The 27,568-nt window shown below is 47.8% G+C and overlaps 1 protein-coding gene across 1 annotated transcript; it reads right to left on the bottom strand.

Moving 5' to 3' along the window:
* Positions 1-742: 742 nt before the first annotated feature.
* LOC129132746 (myosin-IIIb-like) lies at positions 743-27,532 on the bottom strand. The gene is made up of 30 exons (XM_054652157.2): positions 27,380-27,532; positions 27,235-27,300; positions 27,030-27,160; positions 24,240-24,342; positions 20,948-21,050; positions 20,313-20,469; positions 19,907-20,009; positions 19,512-19,640; positions 18,161-18,269; positions 16,955-17,071; positions 16,422-16,522; positions 15,883-15,969; positions 15,643-15,708; positions 15,227-15,340; positions 14,184-14,295; positions 12,858-12,904; positions 12,482-12,547; positions 12,073-12,192; positions 11,100-11,185; positions 10,805-10,852; positions 9,227-9,274; positions 8,961-9,052; positions 7,623-7,754; positions 7,151-7,266; positions 6,633-6,832; positions 4,634-4,723; positions 3,611-3,776; positions 3,008-3,280; positions 2,717-2,790; positions 743-1,551 (listed from the first exon to the last, which is right to left on the bottom strand). Exons 1-29 carry the CDS (start codon positions 27,503-27,505, stop codon positions 2,740-2,742), a joined length of 3,159 nt encoding a protein of 1,052 aa, XP_054508132.2. The 5' UTR covers positions 27,506-27,532; the 3' UTR covers positions 743-1,551; positions 2,717-2,739.
* Between the last annotated feature and the right edge of the window lie 36 nt (positions 27,533-27,568).

Raw genomic sequence — 27,568 nt, 5'->3', positions numbered from 1 at the left:
GCTTCCCAGCAGCCCAGTGGTGGAGGAAACCAAGGAGAACCCTGGAAAAGAAGCCAAGGCTGCCCAGCAAAACGCCCCTGGGCTCAGCCAGGAAGAATCTGCCAACAGCAGCCTTCGACTGCCTGAACTAGTTCTCTCCTGAACAGCTTCAAAGCAGCTGCCAAAACCCAACATGAGGAAGAGAAAAGGTGTGTTAAAGCTGCAAGGCAGTGCTGGGGAGAGCCAGGAACAGCCACTGCTTCCCTGTCTTGCAGCCAGCAGCGCTGCCTTGTGATCCAGCACAGCTCAGCACCAGAGCAGGGCGAGGGAGGAGAAACAGCCCTGTGACTAAAGGCAGTGCTGAGACACTGCAACCCACACCCTGTATCACAGTGATAACAGCACCAGCCTGGACACAGCCACGCTCCCAGGGAAGGGGCAGGTGGGGTGGGCAGCTTGGCTGTCGTTTAGAGCAGAGCCAGGGAAACAGAGCCACAGGGAAATGAGGCTGGCTGAGAAAGAGATGTTACAAGTGGAGTAAGGAGCACTCCAGACGTACTTCAGGCATAAGTAAGTACAAGAGGAGTGGCTGTTACAGGTAGCAGTTGTATGCCAGGGTCAATGCCCCACGTGCCTTCAGCTTTTCCACTTTCACATGATCCCATGTCTACCCCCAGAGCTGTTAGCTGCTCTCTTTTATTTGCCATTTGTGGCTGAACTGACTGCAGGTAACAGCAACAACAAAAAAACCACTGAGTTTCTCCACACAGGCAAAAAAAAAAGATTTATTTTAAAAGGTAGGAAAAACAGAACAAGTAGTATGGTCCTTTACATTCCAAGCCCTCTACCCACCCTCAGTGTAAAGCAGCATGTTGTCCAGCCTGGACTTGTAGAGATTTCAGCCAGGATGAGTGAGAGGGTTTCACCAATGATTCCCTGACTTTAGCTCTGGTTAAGGACTGTGGAGCAGTGTGCCAGCACACTGGTGCATGGGCAGTGAATCCCCTTTACAAGAAAGACCTTCTTGACCTTGTCTCAGCTTCTGTTCAAGTGCTCCTGCACTCAACAAAAAGGACACTTCAGTTTTGTTTTTTACTGCCCAAGCCCAACTTCCCTTGGCTCCCAGAGCAGCAGACACACAGGACCAAAACAGAGAATATTAAAAGAGAAAGAGGTAGGTAATCAGATATTTGTGGCAGAAGAGGTTTTTGGGAGATACCGAGTTTGTGACTATTCACAGTGCTAGGCAAGGAGTCTCCAGGAACAGTGAAGTACTGACACACAGCCTGTCAGGCACTGTGGGTCTGTGCAGAGTGTGACTTCCCATCCTCTCCCCTCTGCCAGGATCAGACTGGTCTGGATGCTGCAGCCACAATCTGCCTCAGTGCTGAGGAAAGGGAACTTCTGCATCACCTCTGTCTGAAAGCACAGGGACAGCTGGGTGCAGGAAAGAAAAGTTAAAAAAAAAAAAGAAAAAAGAAAAAAAGAAAAAGGCTGCTGTATCTCTGGATGTGTTCACTGTTAGGCAAGGCCCAACCACACTGGAAGAGGACAGGTCTGAGCCACTTGGACCTGGAAGACAGTCAAGAAACACAACTCACTGGAGGACACAAAAGGATTCACAATTAGGTATAAAATATATTTTGTATATAACTTTTTATACAAAATTACACAATTAGGTATCTCAGTACAACAAGCTTGCAGTTATCTATGCCGATCCCTGTGTTTTACCTTTTTTCTGCCTAACCTCTGACACAGGGAGCATCCCCCTGGGTACATCAATGAATGGGACACAGAGAAATGAAGCAATTAAGCCAAACACTCCAGGGAGAGGATTTTTTCAGCTATTGAAGAGTTCCTGTCTTTCTCAGCTATGAAGGGAAAGACAAGACAGGCCCCAGCTAAAAAGCTTTGCTCCAGCATGACTTCCAGCATGGGAGCAGAACCACGCAGGAAACTTGGCAATCTTGGTGTGTGGCTGGAAGCCCTGGAGTGGGTCAGCAGCCAAAAGCATGGCCTTCTGATCCCTCTCCATGCTCAGCTGACACGTACCAAGAGTCTTCCAGAGGTGTACTACAGCACCACTACAGCTCCCAGCTGCCTGCAGCAGCTGAGTGCGACAGGGGAGCTGCACATCCACCAGATACTTCGGATAAGGCAAGGTCAGTCAAAAGGCCTCTTCTGGCCCACTCCAGACCCGTGTCACCCACCCACTGTATCACAATCTCAATCACTAGCAGTGTTTCCACCGCTGAGACTTTGTTGAAAGTCCTCTTTACATCAACAAATTTGCTGCCTTTTCCCCTGCTTTGAGCCTTGCCTTCAGCTTGCTGTCTCTGCTGCCCCACAGGGCTCCCCACCACCACTGCCCCTCCAGCCCAGGAAGCCACTGGAGCTGACTGTTGTGGCATGCATCCTGGTAGCCCTCGTCCTCCCAGCCCCAGCCCTCCAACAAACTGTGAGCTCCCTCCAGCAGCCTGGCTATTGTACTGCAAGCACTCCCTGCACCACAGCTGCTGGGAACCCAAAATTAGGCTGATTTTCCCGGGTTTCCCTGGTCTCTGTGTAGTCCTGGGATGGAAGCTGGCTGCTGGTCTCTGTTTTTCCTGCTCTACTTCTATGTAGCTTGTGGCCAAGAGATGCTACAGGTGAAACATGAAGGGAGGAGTTCCTTTGCTCCTCCACATCCCAGTAAACAGCAGTTGCTGTTTTCCCCCTGTACACTGCCTCCTCTTACCGTGTCACCCAGGTTGTGCATCCTCAGTGCAGTGAGCTCCTCTCTCTAGACATGTTCATGGGACTGGAAGTGAACTGTGGTGAGAAGCAGAGAAACATCATTGGCAGGGGAGCACAGGCTGGCAAGGAATATTCCAAGGAATACAGTCTTGATCCCAAGACCACCAAATAAAACCCATAACCCAGGAGCCAAGTGCTAGCTATGGAACCCTCTTCTCTCCTGCCTCTGGGCAGGGAAATTCCATGTGCCCCAGAGGGGCTGTGGCTTAGCAGAGGACATGCCCCAGCTCACCTGCTGGATTTCCTGCATTGCCAGGCGTATGGAAGAGCGGAGGCGAGGGAAGGCTCGTTGGCTGCTCTCTCCAGAGCTAGGCTTTGTTCTACTCTTCTCTGGGGTCTGCTGGTTTTGGAAATTCTTGGTCCTCCTGAACCACTGCAGAGCAGATGTGCCACTGGAAGGCATGGAGGGGCAGGACTGTTTCTCTGGAGGGGTCTCCCCCTTGTCTGCTGGTGAACTCAGTGTGAGGTTCTCCAGATTTTTGTAATTCAAGCTCTCACTACTTTTCTGGAGAAAGAAGGAGTGGATTCAGCAGTGGTTTGCAGACCCTTCACACAGACTGAACAGCACAACAAAGAGAAATACCCAGGTGTGTCCACTGCTGACATTCAGGGGGCAGTGGGGTGTCACCCACCTGCCAGTGCCTCTCCCCCATCCCGGCACTCCCCTGCTAGCAGCATTTCCCAGTGCATGCAGAAGCAGCCAAGCTGCTTGGCCAAAATGGGACACCCCTCAACAGGAACACAAAAGAGATGCTGCTGCAACGTCTCTAAGCACTCACTCAAGGCACAGACCACACCCCATCCTCTTTTCCCCCTGGAGCCCCTGGGCACTCACCTGCCCACAGGGGACAGTCAGTCTCTCCATGAAGGGCTGGATGCCCACGCTCTGGTGGTAGCGCACCAGCTCGGTCAGCGAGGCGTGCGCCCGGTCCTCGCCCAGGATGACGTAGCGAGCGTTGGGCTGCACCTGGATCATGTAGTGTCTGCAGCGCCCTTCGCCCCTGGCGAGAGGGATGGACAGAAACAGTCACGACACGGGGGCCTCAGACTGTCAGAACCCGGCTCCTGCTTCCTGCACCTGTGGTCCTCAGAAGCCAGCTGTGATCAGGATCCTCAGTAACAAGTACCACACAGAGGCAGGAGATGTGCTGGGCACTAACATGTGCTCATAGATGCTGCAATCTCCTTCCAACCTGGTTTGCCCTCTCTACCACAGAGTACAGCCTAAGCAGGACCTCTACCCTCGGAGCCACAGCACCCCACCCCCAAACAGGTCTACTTTTTCAGTAAGAGACAGATTCCGCAGTATTCCATCTGCTACTACAAACTCCCTGAGGCACCGAGGACAGGAGAGGCTGAACATGATCCTCACTGGACTCCTCTGTGGGGCAGGTAACGTCCTCCAGTCAAGCAGTTTTATAGAATCACAGAATTCAAGAATTCTATGACTGCAGAATTCCAGGAGCACAGAATTTCATGCAGTGCTCAGTTTCACAGAATCACTTAGGATGGAAAAGCCTTTAAGATTTTCAAGTTCAACCCTTAACACAGCACTGCCAAGTCCACCATTAAACCATGTCCCCAAGTGCCATATCTACACATCTTTTAAATACCTCCAGGGATGGTGACTCCACCAGTGCCCTGGGCAGCCTGTTCTTGTGCTTGACATCCCTTTCTGTGAAGACATTCCTCCTGACATTCAGCCTGAACCTACCCTGTCACAGCTTGAGGCTGTGTCTTCTTTTCCTGTCGCCAGCTGCCTGGAAGAAAAGGCTGACCCCCACCAAGCTGCAGGCCCCTGCCAGGAGTTATAGAGAGCAATAATGTCTCCCCTGAGCCTCCCCTGCCCATCACCTACCGGTATGTCAGGATGTAGCCTGGCCGGCTCTGGCTGATCCGAACAAGGAAGCAACCCAAAGGCTTGTCAATCAGCAAGTTTTCAGCTTCCCTGGAACCAGGAAAGAGTTTTTCAGCAAAGAGCCAGCAGCTGCCTTGCCACACTGCTGGGATTCACATCCTATCTCATGTCCTAGCCCAGCAGTGTCCCAGGGAGCCCAGCATCTGCCCCATGTGCTCCTGGCTACAGAACAGGTCTCATGACCCATATTGGTGGTGCAGGAGGCACTAACAGGCTGAGGAAGCACCATGCTCTCAGCCAAAGCCTCTCCAAGCAGGGCTGCTCCAAACCTGCTCCAGCAGGTTTAATTGTGCAATAGCAACAGCTGCCTTCCAGCACCATGCATGTCACAAAGCACCACTGAGATGAGGAATCTGTGCATGTGTGCACTTCCTATGGTCCAGGGATGAAGAAGTCAGGATGCTGTGGGGTACTGGGTAAGCCCAGCACCTTGGAAAAACACCAGCTTGGACTACACCACTGGCTTTCTAAACTTCCTGCTGGAAGGAGGTCTTCCCCTCCTCTGCCCAACAGACAAAGCTCTGCTTTGTGCTTTGCTCCAGGCTAAAGGTGACTGTAAATCACCAGGGCAATTTGGGGCTGCTCTGGCTGCTCCATTTCATGAGGCTGAGCTTACACTGCTGTGTGAAAACTTAAGTCTCTGCTTAAGCACCACTGTCTTTGGGAAGGATCTGCCACATTCTTCACTGTGCAGTGCTCATGGCTAGTCTATACTTGAATTTAGACTGTTTTGTCTTCCAGACACTAATTCCTCTCCTACATTATTTCATCTGTGGATAAAAGAATTATTACAGGTTAGGGCATCAATAATGATTGTAAAAAAATTAAAAGAAATGCAGTTACCAGAGAGCTGTGAGCTAGTGTAGTGTCCTTTACCAAGCTAATGTGCTGTGTAATGTCTCTGAGTAAACAGAGACAAAAAAAAAAATCCAAGAACAAAGAAAAAAAATCCAAGAACAAAAAAGGAAAAATCTGAAAAAATCCAAGAACGTAGATCTAGAAGTAGAATTGCAGTTTCAACAGAAAAAAAAAAAAAAGAAACTAAAGCAAGATGATGAGGGTGTTCAGATGGCAGCAACATTGACAAAGGAATCCCACCAATTACAGGATATTGGCAGTTAACAAGTGTGGAGCACCACAGATCAATTTGCACACTGGTGAGATGGTAATGCCATCCTGCTCCTGTCTGAGCACTGGCATAATCAGCACCTCTCTGAGAGTGCTTGACTCAGCCAAGAGAGAAAAGTGTGAGGCATTTAAAAAGTTCAAGCATTTAAACAAAGTCTTGCAAACAGATCCATAAGAAAGAAGGGCTTAGCGGATATCTCTCCCAGACCAACTAGAAGCAAATGCCACCTAGGCTGCATCTCCTTAGATAGACAGAGGTATCAACAAAAACCCTTTCTCTGCCTGTATCAGAGGGCTTTGGTGGAGTTTTGCCATTGGCTACTCCCTAAAGCCCCTCTTAATACTCTTTAAAATAAAAGTAAGCTGAATTCTATATTCTCCTGCTGTAAATTGGGGTCTTCTCCTAACCTCTACTGAAATATGAAGAACAGTCATAATGAATCAACCCGAAAGTTCATCTTCATGTCTCTGCAAATGGTCCAGAACAGAGAAAGTTCAGCATGTGTATATTTCCTCTGATTACTTTACAAGCCTCCCATCCCTACACAGGATCTGTATTTAGGGACCCAGTGGACTTATGTACTATGAGTTTCCATGGTCTTTCCATGGACCTACATAAAGTTTCAGCTTTTACAACCTGTGGCAGGGACTCCCAAGCTTTCCTATAAGGGTTTGATGCTCACAGATTAAAAGGGAAAAGTTATGCTGGTCACTCCCATTTCCATTCCACTTCTTTCCTGGCCAATCCAACCTACACAGTCCTAAGGACACATTGATTTCCACCTGTGGTCACTGTGTCCAGAGGACTCACCTCCGACTGATCATGCCCTGCAGCCAGCTTGGAAAGGCCCCATCATCCTGCATGACCTTCTGGGCCTGTGTCTCTGTGAACCAGCGGAGAGTTGCTCCTCTCTTGAGTTTTCTCATTTTTGCTTCTTCCCCAGTCTGTTCCTCACTTCCCAGAACAGGAGGAGGCACAGAAGGGTTCAAGAAGTTATCAAAAGGAGTGGACTGAAAGCAAGGAGAGAGGGAAAGTCAGCACAAAAGCAAAGTCAAAGGCAGGGGACATTTGAAGAGATCACTTCAGCAGGTGACCCAACTCCTGAGTCCCTTAAGAGAAGATCTGTAACCAACTACTGAAAGTTGCTTTCAGTTCCTCAAAGGTCCTGACCATGCTTTTTATCTAACCACAGTAGGACTCACACTTCTCATGACAAGAATGACAACATTCTCTTGGGGCTGCACGCAGGACATGTGCATGCAGAAGGTGGATGGAGCAGGGAACCAGCACACCTGGGTCAGGGCCCCCAGCAGAGCCAGTATTGCTACCTCTGTCAGTTTGCTGCGTGGCCGTGGCACTGGTGGCTGCTGTGACTGATCAGAAGGATGAGCACTAGACTGAGGGCGCCTCTTTCGTGGCATGGGGACTGGAAGGGAGTTTCTTTCTGCAACAAGAAGTAATAAGTAGGTGAACTTAAGCATCCCAAGATCCATAAGATCTATTCTCCACAGGCCTAGGACCGGGATAGGCTCTGCTGCATGGATTATGTGGCACAGCCTCTCTCCACAGCCTGGCCCTCCTTCCAGCACAGCCAGGCAAATTACCTTTATTATGTTTCTTCTGCTCCCCACTGACAATGCCACACTTCCAAAGAGCAGAAACATCATAAGCTCCCTGCCCACCACACTGATGGAATTCCCATCCCAGGGCAGGCCATCATGACCTGGAGCTCACAGCACTTCAAGGTGATAACCACACCAGTGGACACGCTCTGGGTCACTGAGAGTGGGAACAACTCACCCTGGGCCTCTGCTGCCAGTGCCAGCTGCCGGATTCTTTCTCTCTCTGCCTCCTCCTGTAGCCGCTGTGCTTGAGCTCTCAGGTCAGCCAACAGCTTTAGGAAACTCTTCTTGCATCTGAATCCCCTGAAAACTGTTAGGAAAAAAGGCTGTGGTTAGAAAAAAGATGCTGTTCATGCCTTTGTAATTCTCTTGGGGAAGAACACTGGGTGATAGTCCTTCATCCAGTACAAAACCCTCAACACCTGAATCATGTTAATAAAGAGCAATGGAAACTCTACTGTGAGCAGGCAGCCAAAACCCTGTGAGAACTGTCTTCTACTCTCTAAGCTGCCAGATCACAGATTTATAGAAATCAAATTACAGATCTAAGCTCTCATCTCTAATGCCAGGGCACTGAATACCTAAAAACAAAGCCTCACAGAAGGGCCTGTTAACCATCCATCTCTGTCCTTCTAGACACCATGAAGGAGACAGGATTTCCTTGATGCCAGCCCACAGGAAAACCTTTCCCATAAGCAGCCATTTGCAGGGCTCACCAGGAGGATTGCAGACATTGTGTGATCCCACCTACTCTACCAGTTATTAAAACACATGAAGTGTTTTTTAAGAAAGCTGCACCCTCTCCTTTCCCACTACCCACACACCCTCCCCATAGATGACAACAGCGCACAGCTTGTGACCATCTGATGTTTGTCACACTCTTTGGTGCACAGCTGGAAGTTGCTCAGATGCTCCAGCAGTGCAACAACCCATATAGAAGAGAAGTGCAACAGAGGGGAGCTAAGCAGGGTGACAGCAGCTTCCTCCTCCTCCTCCTCCCCCTGGCTGCACAGTCCTCATGTAGGGAAGTACCAATCTGCCCACAGCCACTCTGAAGAGACTGGCTGCTAGAGCAGATGCTACATGGAAAGGAAAGAAAAAACCAAACCAGTTTGGTTTTTGGGCAGCCTTTCACCCCCTTTCGCCTGTCTCTGAAAACAACAATGAGATCTGCTTCACTCATTTCCCTCTCCCCAGTTCAACACAACTCACAAACAATCCTTACTCCAGAGGACAGTGAGCCAGATTTCAGGACGCAGCCAAATCATGTGCCTGCCTTGCTCAGCCCAGCTCTTCTGCACACATTTTCCCTTTCCAAGGCTGACACTGAGGGCTCTCCCTGATTCAGGATGAGCACTGGGAATACAGGCATTTGCAAGAAGCACTTTGACTTCACAGGGCCTTGACACAGAGATGGCACCTGCCCTACCCTTCTGTCCTCTGCAAAGGTAGAGCAGGGACTGCAGAAAAGGTTTTCCTTCCCTGGTCTGAGATCAGCTCCTCTCCCAGTGCTCACCTTTCTGTATGATAACTGCTGCTCTTTCCAGTCGCTCCACATACTTTGCCAGCTGTTCCTGATGCCAATATTTAAAGAAAAGTCGAGACTTTCTGTGAAGTTGGAAGAGAAGGATGCAGTAAGAAACACTGTCTCAACTTTTATCCATCATCCTTTGAAGAGCCCATTCCTACAACCACAGAATTCTCCCTAAAGAGAACCAGGTGACAGCTTACACATGTAAAATATTAGGCTTCCCATTCCCAACAGCAGTGATCCACACCTACCCACAAATCCAGCCTTTCAGCTCTGTACTTTGCAGTATCTCCAAGCAGCTGAAAGAGACGAAAAAGTGAAATAAATAATTTTCCACCCAAAGCCAACAACAATTTTTTTAGTTTCATAAACGGACTTCATAAAGGGACATAAAGTGCCTCAGCAATTCCCAACAGTCAGTAAACTGGCTGTCAGTCTGTAATGCACCTTGGGGTACAGCTAGGATCACATTTGGGAAGAACATCCGCAAAGGGGCTCCCAGAGGCAGATTTACTTCAGCTCCCTGGGAGGCAATTCTGTAGAGCCTATTTTATTCTCTGAAGTGTTTTTCCTCATTCTGTTTCCAAGCCCTTTGGAGGACACAAGTTGCAAGGTCAGCACAGCAAGACTTCTGGGAGAAAGTCTGTTTTCCAATTCCAGTTTCATTTTGCAGACTCCAGTGATAAAATTTGGGTCACTCGGAAAGATTCCCCGATACTTGGAACTGAAAGCAGCTCTAGCTGCAACACACAGACAGCTTCCTCTCTCTCCTGCTAATCTAGGCTGTGAAATCATAGTGGCACTTTTTGCTAATATCTCACACAGTAAAGCAGAAGTGTTTTTCCTTCTATCTCGGCCAACTTCCACAGTGCCACAATCCACATCCACAGAATTTTCTTTCTGAAATGCATCCCGTGATTTTTGTGCCTCTAAACACACCACACTGCCTGTTTACAATAATCTCTCCCCATCTATGAGATTCTCTTGTGACCTCAGTTGGGTTTGAAATTCTTTCTATTCAGAAGCATCAGGAAGTTCAAGGAAGCACTGTGAAGGCAGGAGGAGCTACTGCCAGGAGAGAATTGTTCCAGGAGATCATTCAAACCCTTTTCTTAAATGACTTAAAAAAAACCCCTCGGCTGGTTCTTTACATGATTCATTCTCACTATCAATCACAGTTGACACTGGCAGGAAGGAGAGGCTGGGAAAGTGGAGAAGAGGAGGTGGGGAACTGCTGCCCTAGATGTAGGAAGGAAAACACTGGCAGGGTAAAATCCTGTTCCTCTGCAGAGCTGGAAGGATGTTTATGTGTGTAACAATCAGGTTCTAAAAGTGCTGATGGCACATTTTGCCTGTATAGAGACAAAATTCTTGGTTTAGAAACATCTTCTCTAGCCTGGGAGACGTTCAGTGCTGGCTGCCTGTTCAGCATTGTCTGTATCTTCTTGTCCCATGTGGCCATCAGGAAAAAGCCTGGAGAGGACCCTGACAGCAGTACTTGAGTGCCTGACATGCTGAGTTCAGTGGACACCTTTGATCACTACTGTCATTCCCAAATTAAATACATGGGTCAGTTTTCATTTCACAGCACAACAACACTTTACAACAATTTAATTTAATTGCTACATAACAATTCAAGAAAGATTTAATTAATCATGGTATCAAATGCTTTTTAAACATTAAATGTCCTTGCCTGGGATCCATGTTCCCTATCACCACAAAATCCCATCCTCCTTTTTCTGTCCCTTTTACTCAGTTTCCTACGCTACTCCAAGTAAAAGCCTCTGAAAAACAAACCAGACTGCACACAACAAAGTTAATGTCCCTACCTTTCTTTTGTGAGGGGGACACCGGGTTTAACCAGAAGAATTCCATATCTGTGGAAAACAAACGAATACAAACACATAAAAGCCACATCCTTGATGGGCTGAGCTGATCCCTATCACCCTGACAGCAAACAACAACAAATCACTATCTTTCCCACTCAGCCTCCACAGCAAATAACCCCATGACCTCAGACCACATGAACTTTGAAGAAACTCTTTCACTCATTGCCCATATCTGGTTATCAGGGTAATTTCCCAAATAATATCTAACAAGGAATATTCAGAGGTTTTAAAAGACCTTTCAGCAAATTCCTCAAAGGAGGGTCTCCAGGAAAAACCATCTCTTCGGATACGGATTGTCTCCAGCAGCCCATTGTACCGCAGCTGAAGCAGCACCATAAAGAGGATCAGAGAAACAAAGAGAAACAGGTCATTACGACACCAGTTCTGCTCCTTTGCAGGCAGAAATTACTTCATTCAGCCCTAAACTTCCCCAGTTCAAAATGAAAAAGTTTTTTTCTGAAAATGTTTTTTTGGTTAAGAACTGAAATTACCTCATCCTGTAACTCTGATGATTAACCACTCTGAGTTAGAAGTTGGAAACCATAAAAACCAATGACTGAAATAACTTCACCTTCCAGCCATGGGTACTGCTTTGCTTCTGTCCCTTAGAGGATAGCTTCATATTTCCAAATCTGGACACAGAAGTACTCTGAGGCATGGATGAACTTCCTCTTAATCCTATCCTTTCTTATATACATTAAAGAGGATGCTGAGCTTTCTGAACTCTTCTAATCATTTTCAGTATTCTTTAAGGCATCTATACCTCAGACCTGACAGAATATCCAACTAAAATCATATCAGTGCATTTCAGATCCTATCAAAGCAATCCCATCTTGGTTTCTATTCAGAGTTGCCCTGGCTGATGGGTGAGAAGAGTCTCCTCTGGGAAGCAATTTTTCCAGAGTACTGTCTGTACCAGTCCCATCGAGGGGGAGATACAAAGATGAATCCTAGCACCTGACAAGCAGATCTCATTGCATTCATGAAAAAGAAATGAGAGAGATCTAAGACTGCAAAATCTGGAGACTAGCAGACTGCATCACATAAACAACCAAGTACTCAGAACCTTTACACATATATAAAGTGTGGCCACTCTTTCTCTTGCAAGGGGAGACTCGACTGAGCCACCTTTCACAGCCTTTTGGAGGAATCTGCCCTCCCACTGAGATGTGGCAGAAATCCCTGTAAAGGACACTGTTTTTACTCACCTGCAGCAGCACCACCTGGTTGTCCAGCACACCTGGCTCCTTCTGGCTGTTGGGCTTTATGCAGCGCACAAAGTGTGGGTTAGCAGAATACATCCTCTCCATGAGCACCATCAGGGAATGCTGGCAAGGGCAGAGGAAGATGAACAATCCATCAAGCCAAAGCACTGCCACATGTACAATACCCTTCAGCAAGGACTGTTTTCTCACCCTGCAGCAACTTCCTGGGTTCTGCCAACAACTGGGCCCATCCCACCACGATCAGCCCTGCCTGGCCATCAGGAAAACCCCTGTCTACATAATGTCTGCTTTGACCATGCTTAGCACTCTGTAAGCAGTGCAGTGATACTTGCAGTGATAAAATTATCACTGCTTTCATCTCACAGGGCACCTCAGGGCAGCAGTAGCGTACCCGGAACTGAGCTCCAGCAGACTGCTTCCGTGTGCTGTTGAACTTGTCATCTGCTCCTGGCACCACCTGAAACCAGACCAAAACAAAGGATCAGCCCCAGAAAGAAGTGCTTGATTGACAGCCAAAGAGCACTGCTGGAAAGCAGATGGAAAAAAAGGAGGGAGAATGGATGTAACGGGAGGGAAGACAAGCTAAACATATAAATGGGAGAAGCAAGCACAAAACATGGTAAAAACCAAAGGAGAAACTGTTACAAGCTGATTGCTGTCTGCTCTTATTTTAAGCCAACTACTGTCTGCCCTTTTTCAGACAGTTTCTCAAATAGTAATTATCAGGTAACATTTATCAGTTGTGATATGGACCTGAAGTGCAATACCTTGGCTTTCACATGAGGCATCAGGGTCCCTGTCCTGGAGACAGTGGCTGGAAGAACAGAGACAATTAGTTGATTTTGTACCGTTGCAATGCACTAGGGCTAAACATTCAAACCTCACTTCACACACAAACCTCCTTACAAATACTGAATCATAGGATGTTCAGTTTCACACATGGAACTACTGTAGAAAGCACATAAGGCAGTCATTACTAATTTCTGCCACTGAGAAGATAAGACCATCAGGTTATTAAATAAACCTAAATGACTTTCAGTAGAATTATCATCAATGGGCATGTAACAGTGCAGAAAAAATGGCACAGGCAGCAAATGGGGAGCTCACCTACAGCACTCAGGAGGTTATTTATCAGATATTCATCAGATAATCATAGATTATCAGGAGGTTATATATCAGATAGCTTATAACTAATTTAGTGACAGGATGAGAAAACCAGGGGACTTTAATTTACTAAAGGATCTAGTAAGAGTCTTGTGCACCCTTGATGTAATGGCATCATGAGAATCATAAAATCCCAGAATGAGGTCAGCAGTGTCTTCTGGAGGTCATCTGGACCAAACCCTTTGCTCAGCACCCAAAGCCATTGCTCAGACTGGACAGCCAAACTGAGAACAGGTTGTATCTGGTGTTTACGAACTTTGAAAGAGTTGGGACTAGGCTAAGTAGCTTCAGTAAGTGAGAACACGGTAATGAAGAAAGATAGTCCTGAGCAGTAGCTGAAAAACACAGTGGAGACTAGAAATTAAATTCATTAGTTTCTTGTAAATCCCAGAAAGTGGCATGGACTGAATGGGACCAAAAAAATACAAAATTTCTATACCAGAAGCACAGTGTTCAGCCAGCCAATTCCCAAGGAAGTATCCACCTGACCTTTCTGTAAATTTTTAATTTAATTAGAAGCCTTGGAGAATCTGAATGCTTATTGATAAGTGGAAAAGGGGAGCATAGTGGTATGACCTAAGAGTTTTTTTAACAATTTGTGAAGCTCCATTTTTAGAATCTATGATCTTGACCAGCTTCATCTCTAGACAAGAACAGAGTGTGTAGAAAGGACCAGTGAAGACAGTCCTGCACTGGCCTTGGAGAAGATGGGAAAGCATCTGAGGGGTACCTAATTCTCTGGAAGGGGATACCCCTGCCTTGCTTTCCATGGCAGGGAATAAACATGTTGCTCTGACAGCTCCACTGCAGGCTGCAGCATTCCCAGAGTCCCCCTGGTGCTGCCAGCTGTGAAACACACGAGCCTCATGCCCACACTTAACTCTTGCCAGGGTGGGCCCTGGCTCATGCTGGATGTGCAGAGGACTTGCCTGTGAACAGCACACTGAGCAAGGGGGTGACACTGTTGATGAAGAGCCCACGGACGCTGGCTGGCACGGTGTCTCTGTTCTTCTCTAGAAAGCCCCTGGCAGCATATTGTACCTGGGGAAAGGGCAGCAGGTCACTGAGGACAGCAGGGCACACAGGCTGGCTGCAAAAGCCACTTCTACAGCCTGCTGGGAGCTGACCATGAGTTAAACTGAATGTACTCTGCCCTGCACATGAATTCTTCAAAGACACATGCACCCCATTCAGATGCCAGCCCTGAGGAACCAAACCATGCACATGCCAGAGGCATCAGAACCACAGGAGTGCAGCATAACACCAAGACATCCACCTTTTACATGTTAAATGTTAATTTTTGTAATAATGAATGCCACAAATAATAACTTAGTCAACAATGCTGAGATTAGATTACTAAACTGCAAGTTACAATGACCTGAATTGTCATATCTGCTCCTGTTCCAAAAATTATCTCAAACCAATTCAATTTAATGTGGACCAATGCTTTCAATACTGGTGGCAGTAAAGTTACATGCAATAATGCTGAATCTCAAGCTGCTTAGATACCAGTGAATGGGTAAATAACTACCTTCACTTTCAAAACATTAATTACCCTGCTGTTTACACAGTGCTCCTAGGCGTTTGCAAAAAAAATAGTCACTGCTGTGTTCTGGAACCCATTAGGTAAAGAAAAAGCCTTTAGCCTGTCCTTTGGTGCTGCACAGTGGACACAGTACTTTAATTTATAAAGTACTACTTTATGACTAGAATCCTAATAGAATGGTGATTTGAAGAATAGCAGATTCATGTAAATAATGCTACACTTCTAAGAGGTAGCCCCACTTTCCTGAGGGTAATTTTTACATAAATCCCAGCGAATTCTAGGATGCAATCCACTGGAACACATCACTTCTGTTAGTGTCATCCTCAGACCACACATTCCTTAACATCAAAGCCTTATTTGTCAGGCAACACTCCCACCCCCTCCAACATACAGTCCAACAGCATTCTTCCTGCAAACAGTACATACTTTCCCAGCATAGTGAATGATGCTGAAGCCCAAAACACGGCCTCGGGCTGGCTGGAAGTGTAAATTCCCCTTAAAGCTGCTGTTTAGTTTATCCACAAATGTCTTATCAGTTGCCTGCAAGAGAGCAGATTTCATAAGCTGCAACCGAAGCCTGATGAGGACACACAGAAACAAAACAAAATATTGGAAGCATCCTTGGCTGTGCAGTAGTCTTCTGCTGTACCTTCTCTCCGACTCTTCTCAGGGATCCAAATGCCACTAGACTGCCTCTGATCAGGATGTCCTGTCTCATAAGTCAGACATGGGGACATCTCTGTTCATCCTGCACTCCAGCCCAAGAGCTTTCTTTGTAGCTCAGATATACATTGATATATTAGCCCCCAGAATATTTTCCTTGCCTCTTGTCTCATGCATACCTGAGGGAATGCACTCTGCTCATCCAGAAGAGACAGCAGCCCAAGTGGCTTGGCCAGGAGCAAATTCTGAAGGAAAGAAGATGCATGGCAAATAGATAAAGCAGAGCAGGACATCCCCTCTCACCCTCACCACCCTTTGCAGAGGTTCTCCCCAGGTGCATCTCCTCCCCGCGGTAGAAAGAGCAAGACTTTTCTCTTGGCTGGATGGACCAATTATATTCTGTCAGTCCTCTCACTCACCAGAATAGGTTCATTATTGTTGAATGTGATGGTCTCCCAAGGCAGTCCTTCTTCCTTATATGCAGCCTGCTCCAGCTGGAAAATGTGCTGAAATAAAGAAAAAAGAGGTTGAAGCACCCACTAGACTTGGTTAGACAAACCCTGAACATCTTCCTTCCTGCCCAGAAAAGAGGATGGGGGTGTGGCACTCTCAGCCACAGCATGAGAGGTTCAAGATGTGGCTGCTGCTCTCCATGGCTCTCTGTAACCCTGGCACTCACTGGTGCTGGTGCATAAAGCAGGAACACTTGTCAGAGTGTAAGTGTCCCTGCTATTACAACTTTGATTACTGCTTGATCCTTCTGATCTTCCTTTCCTGTCCCAGTGGCTCCCTTACCCCAGCAGGGAAGGTTGCTGCTCTCTATCTTGTCTCACTATTCACTATTTCTGTCCTTACAGGCAATAGATATGTTTTTCCCCAAGCTCTCCTGCATGTGCCAGGTGGAGCAGTGTTCTGCTTTCCCTGCAACACAAGGTGAGGTCACCCCCAGCAGACTTACATGGTTGAAGAAATGCTGCAGCTGCTCATTGGCCAAGTTTATGCAAAGCTGTTCAAAACGATTCACTGCAAAGTTTTCAAACCCAAAAATATCCAAGATGCCTAAAAAAAGGGAAGAATAGCACATAGTGGAGCCTGCAGACCATCCCTGCAGATTACTGTGTACACCAACACACAACTAAATCTCTTTTCACACAGCTCTTGTGGCACAGAGAAAATGCACCCAAGAGAGACACCAGTGGCAGCTCTTCCACAGCTTGAAGAGTTAGTTAAGAGAAGACCTCCTCCTGCTTGGCTTCTCTGCTAAGCCAGAGTGCCCCAGAACAGCCTCACAGTTACTTCAGACCAACTGACTGCTCAGAGCTGAACAAAGCCCTACAGACTTCATACTGCTGACTCTTATCTCTGGCATGATCACCGTTCTGATAATGCATCCCAGCACACAAGCTCTGTGAAACCTCATGCTGTGCCTTGTCCTTCGTTGTGGCTGAGGGATGCACATTTGAGAACAGGAGCAAGGCAGGCAGAACTCACCTATCTCCCTCAGTTCCACGTCAGGATCCACATTCTCAGCCAGCAGCTCATTGATCTTGCAAACAATCCAGCCAAACACTCGGCCATAGGCCACCTTTGCAATGGAGTCCCGAGCATCTGCACAGAGGAACAGCAGCGGCTCACTGACGGGCTTTGCAGGAGAGCAGGGCACACAACACAGGCTGGCTCAATACACCCACCTCTAGCAACAATGGCTATATGAAGCTACTTTAAAGACCAGATAAACATTGGATTGTCTGCATCCTTTGCAAGTGGGAGCTGTAAAAACAGCTCTTTAATTTCAAAATCTTCACAATCTTTCGACAAGATCAGCCATGCCTACCAGGGCATTTTTGAGTCATGCCACTTAGAATATCCAGAGAATTGCTTTCCCCTCTGAAGATACACTAAGTATGGATCCCCCCACTGCTAAACCAAGGGAAAAGCTCCAAATTTTACTTGGAAAATTGGATGGTTCTCTTCCTCCTAATCCATAGTTGCTAGGTGTTTAAATGCTGTAGTCAAGAAAAGGACATGATGCAAAGCTTGCTGACATTCTAAGAAGGAGATCAAATTAACATGATTTATGATTAGAGATGTATATTTTATTGTTTAGAGAAATTTCTAAAACAGAACTAGCTAATCCCATTTCATTTTCTTCTTTCATTTATTTGAAGCGATAATCTCTCTTTTTAATTATCTTTTAAATGAACCTTTTGCTACAGATTTTTTTAGATTATTTTCTTGTTTTGTTGAAAGGGAAAATAACACCTTGTGTCTGCTATTTTACTTTTTTCACTCAATTTCTGACACTGTGACATCTTGTTGCTCTTGTGGTTATTTCTCCATTTATTACCTAGAGCTCTGCACACTGCCAGCACTCTGCAACAGGAGCCTTCCCCTGTTTTCCACAAATACCCGGAGTTTCTTTCTGGGCTGGACTGAAGCAGAAAGCAAAGCTAATTCCTTGGTTTCTCATTTAATCTCTGCAGTCTCCTGGAGACCAAACAAAAGCAGCATTCATGGCCCTCCATGTCAGTAAGCGACTAAACAGATAAACACTGACATACTTCCCTCTGTGTGAGAGGAATGAAGGGGCACAGAAGGACATCTTTGTTCCCAACAAGCTGCACATGTGTGGGGATACCCTTCCATCAAAATCCAGTCTTTCTAGCCAGCACATCTGCAATTCATCATGTTTCCTACCTTCTGCCTGCTGCTGGGTGTGAAAGCGCTGGATCTGCTCGCCTCGGGTCACTGATGTTGTACAAATCAGGCATTTTAACAGCTCATCTTCCTGGACTCCAAACTGACCCTGGGAAACAGGAAAGAGACGAGGACAGTCAGTCATAAACCCTTACTCTGCTCATGGGGATTGTGTCTATCTGTGTGTAATGGGGTCATGATTCAGGCTCAGGCCTTTGAGCCCCACTGTAAGATGAGTGCTACTGCTGGCACCAGAGTCAGATGTGGGCTCTGATCTGCTCCACCCCCGCAGTGACCAGCTTCACACACCTGCTCCCAAACACTTTTTGTTTTGCTCTTCCAGTGCTGCCACCTTTCACCTTCTTTGGGAGCCACGCCAGTCCCTGCTGAGCGGTTTAATGACTTATGGAACAGCACCACACGGAGGTGACTGTGCAGGTGCTGAAGCATCTGAGCTTCAGAGTCACAGGAACCGACACGAGAGGCAGGAAACAAAGCAAACTCAGACACACAGAACCTCTCAGAGGTTTAACAGGAATTCCCCTCCTGTGGGCAAGAAATGAGTAGCAGGCTTTCAGAAATAAGATAAAAAGAAGTTGGCTGCTGAACAGAAGTAGGTGGTTGTTTCTGGTATGGTGTAGGAGGGAAACAAGCAAAGGTAGTGAAGTATGGTGTAGGTAGTGAAACCAAAGAGCAAGGGTGCTGGGATTTCAAACAGGTCAAAATGAAAAGAAATAGAAAGGGGAGAAGGATGTTACTTTTTTCTGTCCTGTGTTGTTAACAAAGCAGGATAACTTCTCCATCCCATAGAACAAAAATGGAATGGTCCTGGGAAATACATAGCTCTTAATCTGTGATAACCTAATGCAAAATAACAGAAAGCTTAATTCAAGATAACCAACAAAAATGGTTAAAAAAAAAAAAAGCTTAATTCAAGATAACCAAAAAAAATGATAGCATGTAGGGTGGTATCCTTGGACAAAATCTGATGAAAACACAGAACTAATGTGCAGATATTGCACACCTGAATTTCTCCAAGGCATCATCAAACTCACTAACATAAAACATTTAGTTTTAAAAAGCTTGTGTTTTATGAAGTCAGCAAGGTATATGCTGACTATGTAAGACAAGAAACAGAAGCTGAGACGCATCTCTCTGGGTATGAATAGCAGTGAACACAGATGCTGTCATGGGGTCAAACTGTACATTTCCAAAAAAACCTTTGTTCTTTAGAAACTTTCACATTCTGAGGCAGAAAATATCCTCTGCCAGGTACATCTCCTGCAGTCACACAGCCAGTAGGGAAGAGCATAATACCCATAAGGTTTTGTCAAAATTTCTTGTGACTCACCGCTGCAGCCTTCAGCCATCCCTGGGAGGCCTCACTGACCTTCAAAGACCCATTGCTCTCCTCAGGCTCAAAGGTCACATTGCCCAGAGACAACACACCAGCCAAGATAGCCTGCATGTCCACTTGCTCCTAAAACACAAAAGAAAGGAGACTGAAAAACCCACCAGCATGTAGCATGTACAACACAGATGACCCAGAAGTTGGAGAGGTTAAGGGAAGAGGCACAGGCAACCTGTGGGAAAAAGCACTCCACAAAGTCTGTCAGACTCAGGTGATCTGAAAGTAACATGGAAAATCTAGAGAAAGAAATAGGTCTGAGCTTCAAGAGAGGAGCTACAAAGAAACCCTGTGCCTGCAGGAAGCACAGATGGAAATGAAACAGCCCCAGGACTAACCTGTTCTTGGAAGCCCACCATGTCAAGGGCATTGCAAACCTCTTGGTATTTGTGCTTCCAGTGTTCAGCTACTTCCTGTGTACCAAATCGTCCACTTATGTACCTGAGAAAGTGCACATCCCATAGAAACTGTCACACAATCGGCACTGTAACTCAGCCATCCCTAATGGGTACAAAGTAGATCACCAGAAGGGGAAAGAAACTTTTCCAAGGTAGTGCAGCAGATACCCCTGACCTCCCAGCTTCCACAATGATCTGTATCTCTTCAAATAGCGCCATCCAGATCCCGCTCCAGCTTCCACTCACCCACAGATAAAACCCCAGGGCAGAGGAAGAAACTCCATTATGTTGTTTTCCCCTTCACCACCCACCACAAAGACTAAACTAGGGTCTGCCTTTGACGCACCTGTAGAGTGAAGGATCCAATAACCCATACATCTCCTTCTGCTCTGCAGACAGTCCAGCAAACATGTAGTAGAAGATGTGGAAATTCCTCTCCCCAGTATCTTGTCGTACCACCCGTGACTTCTCTAACAGGTACTCACTCAGCTTGGCACCTTGCACTGCACACAAAAAGGTGACAAGGTGGGGAACTTCACTCTGGGGGACATGAAGCTGCCTGGGCTGTCTCACATCTCTTCTGTACCAGGAGCACAGAATTGTCTAAATTAACTTTCTTGTGTGTAAGACCCTCTAGGCTGCCCAGTACACTGGAAGTGGGCTTCTCCATGCTTCCTGTGGTCTTAGAGATTTCTGTTCACCTCTTTCAGCAGAAACAAAGGCTTCTGGCATCAGAATATTACTGACACTTACCCTGCACTCTCACCCCCATATCCTTGCTGTACTCCCAGTCTGTCCAAATCCAGGCCTAATCCTATCCAGGTCCTATCCAATAGTGGTTGCTGTGAGATTTTACTTAATTGCACACCCTTCCCACAGGTAGCCATGTGCCAAAATTTTACCCTCCACAAGTTCTGGCTACTTGAGTCCACTCCCTCCAGTTCCCAACTATTCCAGGCTAGTAATGGCCCTTGACTTTACCTGTATTTCTCTGGAAACGCAGCTGTATGTATTTTCCAAAGCGGCTGCTGTTGTCATTCATCACTGTCTGGGCATTGCCAAAAGCTTCAAGCAACGGATTCACCTAAAACAAGTGAAGAAGGAGAACAACCATTCTTCAGATTAAGCAATCCAATCTAACTTCCCTGGAAAAAATTATCTTTAGCATTTTCTAGTCAGAGTTCAGCTGGAAAAGGAACCACTCCATGAATATGGATGAGCACCTGTTTTATCTCTGCCTGGATAAAGAAATTCAAAGAGGCAAATATCACAAAGACTAAGCAGTGTGAGATTAACAATGATCAGTACAATTGAATTGCTGGGATCTCAGTAAGATCATTGAGTTATTTTTTAGAAGATAAGGTTGGTACAACCTATTTCCACACAGTACCTGCTGTCACTAGATAAATTGAGTGCTATACAAGAGCAGTAAACAAAGTCACCATGGCACTCAGTTGTTAAGTATGACAGCTTAGCTACTGAAATTTGTAGACATAAGGACAGTGTATTATAAAGAAATTAACAGAACAATCAGACCAGCTTGCTAAGCTGGATGCAAAGGTAGCAAAATGAGAGTTTTTCTGTATTTGAGTGAAGAATGCCTGTCAACTGCAAGAACAATGCCTCAGAGTAGATGCTGGACAGCCTGTTGAACACAGCTTTAAGGTATGATGGCAATCCCCCGGAGGACTAACTTTAGTCCTTGGATATATCTAGAGGGACCAAATAAGATGCACATTATTTCTTCACTGTCACATCTGGGCTTTCCAAGGGCAGCTCATCTGGGCTGAAGTGAGTTATTTCCAGGGAAGGAACTGCAGGCTAGTTCTAGACACTCTGCAAACACAGCTCTCCTGCCTGTGGAACCTGCTCAGGTCAGAAGCAGCCTGGCAGTGTGGCCCAAGCCAGCTCTAAGCAGAGACAGCAGGTGTATTAATGCCATGTTCCCACAACCCAGCACAGGCCTTCACCTTGGATCCACCATGGATGACAACACACTGAATTAATTCACCATTCCAGAGCCCAAAGCAGAGCACGGGGCATTGAGTTTATGTGTCAATAAACTGGTTGTAGGAGGAGCTAAAGCTGGTTTCTGTGAGGAGATGCAAGACACTTTCCCCATGTCCAAAAGAGCCATAGAGACCTGCCACTGGCCAAGGCTGAGCCCACCACTGTGAGCAGCAGTGCCTCGGGCAAAAACTGCTGCACACACACAGAAGGGAGAGAGGAGTGGGAATGTGTGAGAGGAACAGTTCTGCAGACACAGGGTCAGTGAAGGAGGGGCACGAGCTGCTCCAGGAGCCAGAGCAGAGATTCCCCTGCAGCCCCTGGTGCAGCCCTTGGTGAGGCAGCTGTGCCCCTGCAGGCCCTGCAGGCCCAGGGGGGAGCAGAGATCCACCTGCAGCCCCTGGAGGAGCCACAGCAGAGCAGGTGGATGTGCCTGAAGGAGGCTGTGACCCCATGGGAAGCCCGTGCTGGAGCAGGCTCCTGGCAGGAGCTGTGGAGAGGAGGCCTCACTGGAGCAGGCTCCTGGCAGGAGCTGTGGCCTGTGCAGAGCAGCCCCTCACTGGAGCAGGCTCCTGGCAGGGGCTGTGGCCTGTGCAGAGCAGCCCCTCACTGGAGCAGGCTCCTGGCAGGAGCTGTGGCCTGTGCAGAGCAGCCCTCACTGGAGCAGGGTCCTGGCAGGAGCTGTGGCCTGTGCAGAACAGCCCCTCACTGGAGCAGGCTCCTGGCAGGAGCTGTGGCCTGTGCAGAGAGCAGCCCCTCACTGGAGCAGGCTCCTGGCAGGAGCTGTGGCCTGTGCAGAGCAGCCCTCACTGGAGCAGGGTCCTGGCAGGAGCTGTGGAGAGCAGCCCTCACTGGAGCAGGCTCCTGGCAGGAGCTGTGGCCTGTGGAGAGGAGCCCTCACTGGAGCAGGTTCCCTGCCAGAAGCTGTGGCCTGTGGAGAGGAGCCCGTGCTGGAGCAGGTTTGCAGGTAGGACTTGTGACCCTGTGGGGGGCCCACACTGAAGCACCCTGCTCCTGAGGGACTGTACCCTGTAGAGGGGACCAGACCAGAGCAGTCTGCTCCTGAAGAACCCCAGGGAGAGTCTTGACCCTGGAGCAGCTTGCTCCTGAAGGAGTGCATCATGTCAAGGCACCCATGCTGGAACACTCTGTTCCTGAAGGACTGTCTCCTGTGGGAGGGACCCCATGCTGGAGGAGGGGAAGAACATGAGGAAGAAGACAGTAGCACAGGTAAACTGTGATGAACTGACCTCAACACCCATCCCCTATCTGCCTGTGCTGCTGGAGGGAAGAAGGTAGAGAACCTGGGAGTCAAATTGAGCCTAGGGAGAAGGGAAGACTTGGGGAAGGTGCTTCAAGATTTGTTCTCATTTCTCGTCATCTTACTCTGACATTAACTGGCAAGAAATTAAATTAATTTTCCCTAAGATGAGCCTGTTTTGTCTGTGATGGTAGTTGCTGAGTGATCTCACAGTCCTTATCTCAATTGATGAGTTTTTGTTATGTTTTTCTACCCCTGTCCACTTAAGGAGGGGGAGTGACAGAGTGGCTTGGTGGGCACTGGTTGAAGTCAACCTACCACACAGAGAAAGACCTCTACGTTTCTACAGGAAATCTGAAAAGACAGACTTTAAAATGAAGCAGTCCAAGAACTCACTCTTGTTAATCTATCACATGGAAGGTTTAAAGTATGATTTGTTTAAAAAAAACCTCACAGCTCCCTGGGGAGAAATTCAAGTGGAAATATTTCAGACCAAAGAGTCAAATATGTTTCAAAATGAGCTAGCAAAGACATATGAAAAGAGCAAGCATGGCAGTTAGCCAGCTAGCAGGTATGTGCCTGACAGTATAAGTAGCCAAGCATGGGTTACTAAAGAGTGTATGAATTCTTCATCCCTCTGTACCATTAAATCAAGGTCTGATTTTTTTAATGAAAGTGGCATGTTCTACTTTGTTCTACCTCAAACAGGAAATTATTTAGAAAAATGCCACCAATCTCTTGTAAAAGAGAACATGATAAATGATTGCAATGGTTTTCTTTAATTTAAGAACCATCTCCAGCAAACAGAATTACTGACCTACTAACCCTTCTAATTTGTGGCCAGGTATCTCACCATTCTTATCCACTGTTTTCTTATGTGTCTTGTGTGTGGCTCCCTGATTTCCAGTGGTGATTCACCAGCAGGCTTCCTAAGCCTAATGCAAGTTTTCTTGCAGCAGTGTTGCTTCTCTTCTACACCTTCAAGCACCATCCTGCATGACCTACCTGAAGTATCTGCTGCTCCAGCTGTGAGTTGCCTTTGCATAGGTTCATTATGTGCTGTAACAACAACTTCGTACTCTCTGTTTTCCCAGCACCACTCTCTCCACTGCCAAAAAAAAGCAAAATAAATTCCATCAACCTTAAAGTATAGTTGCTCTGCCCCTTATGGCTCAAGTGCTCCATCACTTGAGAGTGCTCTGCAAGAGTTTCACAATTTTTTCAGCAAAATCACCTGTGTGAGAAAAAGCTCATGTGCCACAGCTTTACATGTGAACCATGAGGTTCTTCATCAGGGAACTTTTCCCCCCTCTGCAAGGGAGTACAGATATACCCCATGCTGTCACTTCTGGATGGATGTATCAGACAGACCATTTGCTCTGCTTCAAAAGCCATCTGGTACATCAACTTCCTTGAAAATGCTGGAGCCAACAACTTCCTCTTTCTCCAGAGAGATTTGCCCTACCTACATCACACCCACACCTGGATATTGATCATAAGATGCAGTGGCAGTCTCAGATCTCAAGTGTTCACACATCCATGTGCCAGACAGCTGGGAATGCAGGTACAGAGCTGCCCGCACTCCCACAGTGCCAGCAGTGCACGTCACTGTGCTGTCACACATCCATGGTGCCTCCGCCTCCAAGTCAAACAACCAGCTCTTGGAAAGGACATTTCCCCTGTCCTGGGAGAGGGAATGTACAATCATTGAGACAACATGCCCTTAACTGACAACATCACACCAGCTGAGAACTTCAGCATGTGCATGAAAAAAAATAAGTGCAGGAAATGCTGGAGGCATACTTGAGGGCAGGTCCCTATTTCCTCTGAGCCGACCTTTGAGCATGTGGTGTGGCTTTACTGCTTCGTGGCTGCCAGTGGCTCTGAGCTTGGTATCAAGTGTGTGTCATAGGTGGCTAAAAACCTCAAGCAGGTCCCTGGTCTCAAGCACAGGTCACACCAGCACCATCCAAAAATATACAAACAAAAAAGGACCATTTTGCCCGTTGAGAACATGCCACCCAGTGCCCCTGCTCAGTATGTCAGGTTTATTTTTATTTTTCAGTAACTCCCTTCTCCACAAAAAAAATATCCAACAACACTTCCATGGCTCAAGCTTGACCTTAGACCTTCCAACAAGCACAACACCTTCACAAGGCCCTGCAAGCACAGCTGGTGTGTAACTGCCCCAGCTCTGAAGAAATGCTAAGTCATCTTCAGGTGACCCAGGTGCTGTACTGCACCACATGCAGGCTATGACTAATGTCCTTTGGGACTGGGAAGGCAAGAGGAGCCAGTAGAATTTGTGGCCGAAGACAATTTGGTAGCAATGAACACTTATGATCTGGCAGAAGCTGCTTCATCCAACATCACCTCTGAAGGATGCAATCCAGACCTCCCAGACTCAGCTGGAGACACCAAAGAGACCAACAGAGACAGCAGATCCTGGTGTGTTTCTGTGGTGTTGTGGGGAGCTGTGGTCTAACAGGAGTGACCTCATCTTCCCTTCCCTGTTCACCCCAACTGTGCTCAGATAGGAAAACTTGTTAATTAGTGTTTCAGCACCCATAGAGAGGAAAACCATGAACTTCCTGTGACAGTAACACACAGACCAGCTAAAAGGACAGGAGTATATCAGACTCATTTCTGAACTGCTGGCAGAAAACAAGCAGACCACTGACCACAAATTCTCACAGGTTACTCTTTCTTGTCTTCCACCTCCCAAGAGAAATACAATGACTGGTCTCTATCCCCCAAAGCCCCACCAGTGCCTCTTGTACCTGCTGACCCCACGGCCACCACTTGCTGAGAGTACTTCATGTAAAGCACAGGCACCAATGGCCTGAAGGCTACAGAAATGAGTGGGGCTCAAGTGCCCCTCAAAGTCAGCTCCAGTCCCACCAAAACACTCAGCAGTGATTCAGTAGTTGACTTCCACACCATCTAGACCAAAAGTACTGATAAAATGGTAAGAAGGCAAATACAAAGGAGCATTAAATCAAACAAATTGGCAAGTAGCATTTTAACTGAGAGGACATTTAAACAGTTCTCTACAACACCCAGCTGTAGAGGAGAGGCAGTTAATGTTTCAAGGCTTTCTCCTGGCTTTTCAATGCTTTCTCTGCTAGTTGATGTTGTTTAAGGCTTTCTCGGCTAAACGATGCTACCTGCTGCGCTGCAGAGTTCCAGCAGAACAGGAATGACAAAATGGAGTAAAATGTTCATGGTACTGGTAGGCTCTTTGGGTAAAAGAGCCACTTTTTCCTGACTTCTAGAGCACAGAACTGCCCACGACTTTAAGATCCTCCCCAACCAGATTCCCAAAGGTCTTAGAGGAGAAAAGCATGTTTTAATACTTCCTGCTCTTTGCTTACACTTGGGAAGCTCACTTTGTGAAAACTAGTTCCTTCCATTACCATCCTTCCAACTTTTACTACAGCTTTTACCATGGAAGTTGTGCTGCCAGAGCAGAGCACCCAATAGCTTTTCCCAGAGCAGGATTCCAGCGGCTGGTTCCCCACCAGAAGTGAACCCGGCATCTTTACTGTTGTAAAGATTGCTGGCCGAGCTACTCCAGGAAAGCCAGTTTTGTCTGCTCACACGTTCTCACGACGTGCCCGCTCATCTGTCTCGAAAGCGGTCGGGATCAAGGATGTGTTGCCAGCGCAGATGGATTTTCACTCACCAACAGAACCGGAGAGGAGCTTCACCTGAACCCTGGGCAGGGAGACCCCAGCGAGAGCTCGGGGGCCACCCCCGCCCCCGCCGGCCCCGGGACCCCCGCCCGCCGCTCACCTGATGAGGATGCACTGGTTGCGGGGTCCGCCGCCCCCGCGGCCCAGCATGGCGTGGTAGGCGCGGCTGGCCACGGCGAAGATGTGGGGCGGCAGCGCGTCGGTCTCCAGGCGCCGGTACCGCTCGGAGACCTGCGGGGAAGCGGCGGCGGAGAGCGGTGAGCGGCCGGGAGGCGGCGGGGCGCGGCGGGGGGCGCGGCGCTCACCTCTCTCCCGTAGAGCGGCAGCGGCTGGAAGGGGTTCATGGCGACCAGGATGTCTCCGATGTCAGTCTGTGGGGACGGGACAGCCGGTCAGCCGAGCGCCCGCCGCCGCCCCCCGCCGCCCCCCGCCCCGGCCCCCGGCACTCACGTAGATGCGCTGCTGCAGGAAGCGCTCCCGCAGCCCGGCCAGCAGCGCCGCCTCGTCCAGCTCGGCCAGCGCCGCCAGGTCCCCGGCCGCGCCGGGCGAGGGGCCACGCTGCCCCGGCAGCACCATCGCCGCCACCGCCCTGCCCGGCCCGGCTCGGCCCGGCCCCGCCGCGCTCCGGCCCCGCCCCGC

Source organism: Agelaius phoeniceus, chromosome Z (genome assembly GCF_051311805.1).
Source record: "Agelaius phoeniceus isolate bAgePho1 chromosome Z, bAgePho1.hap1, whole genome shotgun sequence".
Classification (NCBI taxonomy): Eukaryota; Metazoa; Chordata; class Aves; order Passeriformes; family Icteridae; genus Agelaius; species Agelaius phoeniceus.
Note: the sequence above shows the minus strand (reverse complement) of the source record. Positions and strands in the feature narration are given on the sequence as shown.

Bases quoted from the DNA above. Each gene is read 5' to 3' on its own strand.
- LOC129132746 (XM_054652157.2), bottom strand. From the start codon at position 27,505: ATGGTGCTGCCGGGGCAGCGTGGCCCCTCGCCCGGCGCGGCCGGGGAC. The intron at 15,970-16,421 runs GTAAGTCTGCTG...TCTTTATTTCAG, and splicing joins TGCAGCATTTCTTCAACCAT to CACATTTTCCAGCTGGAGCA. The intron at 4,724-6,632 runs GTGAGTCCTCTG...TCCTGGTTCCAG, and splicing joins CAGGGCATGATCAGTCGGAG to GGAAGCTGAAAACTTGCTGA.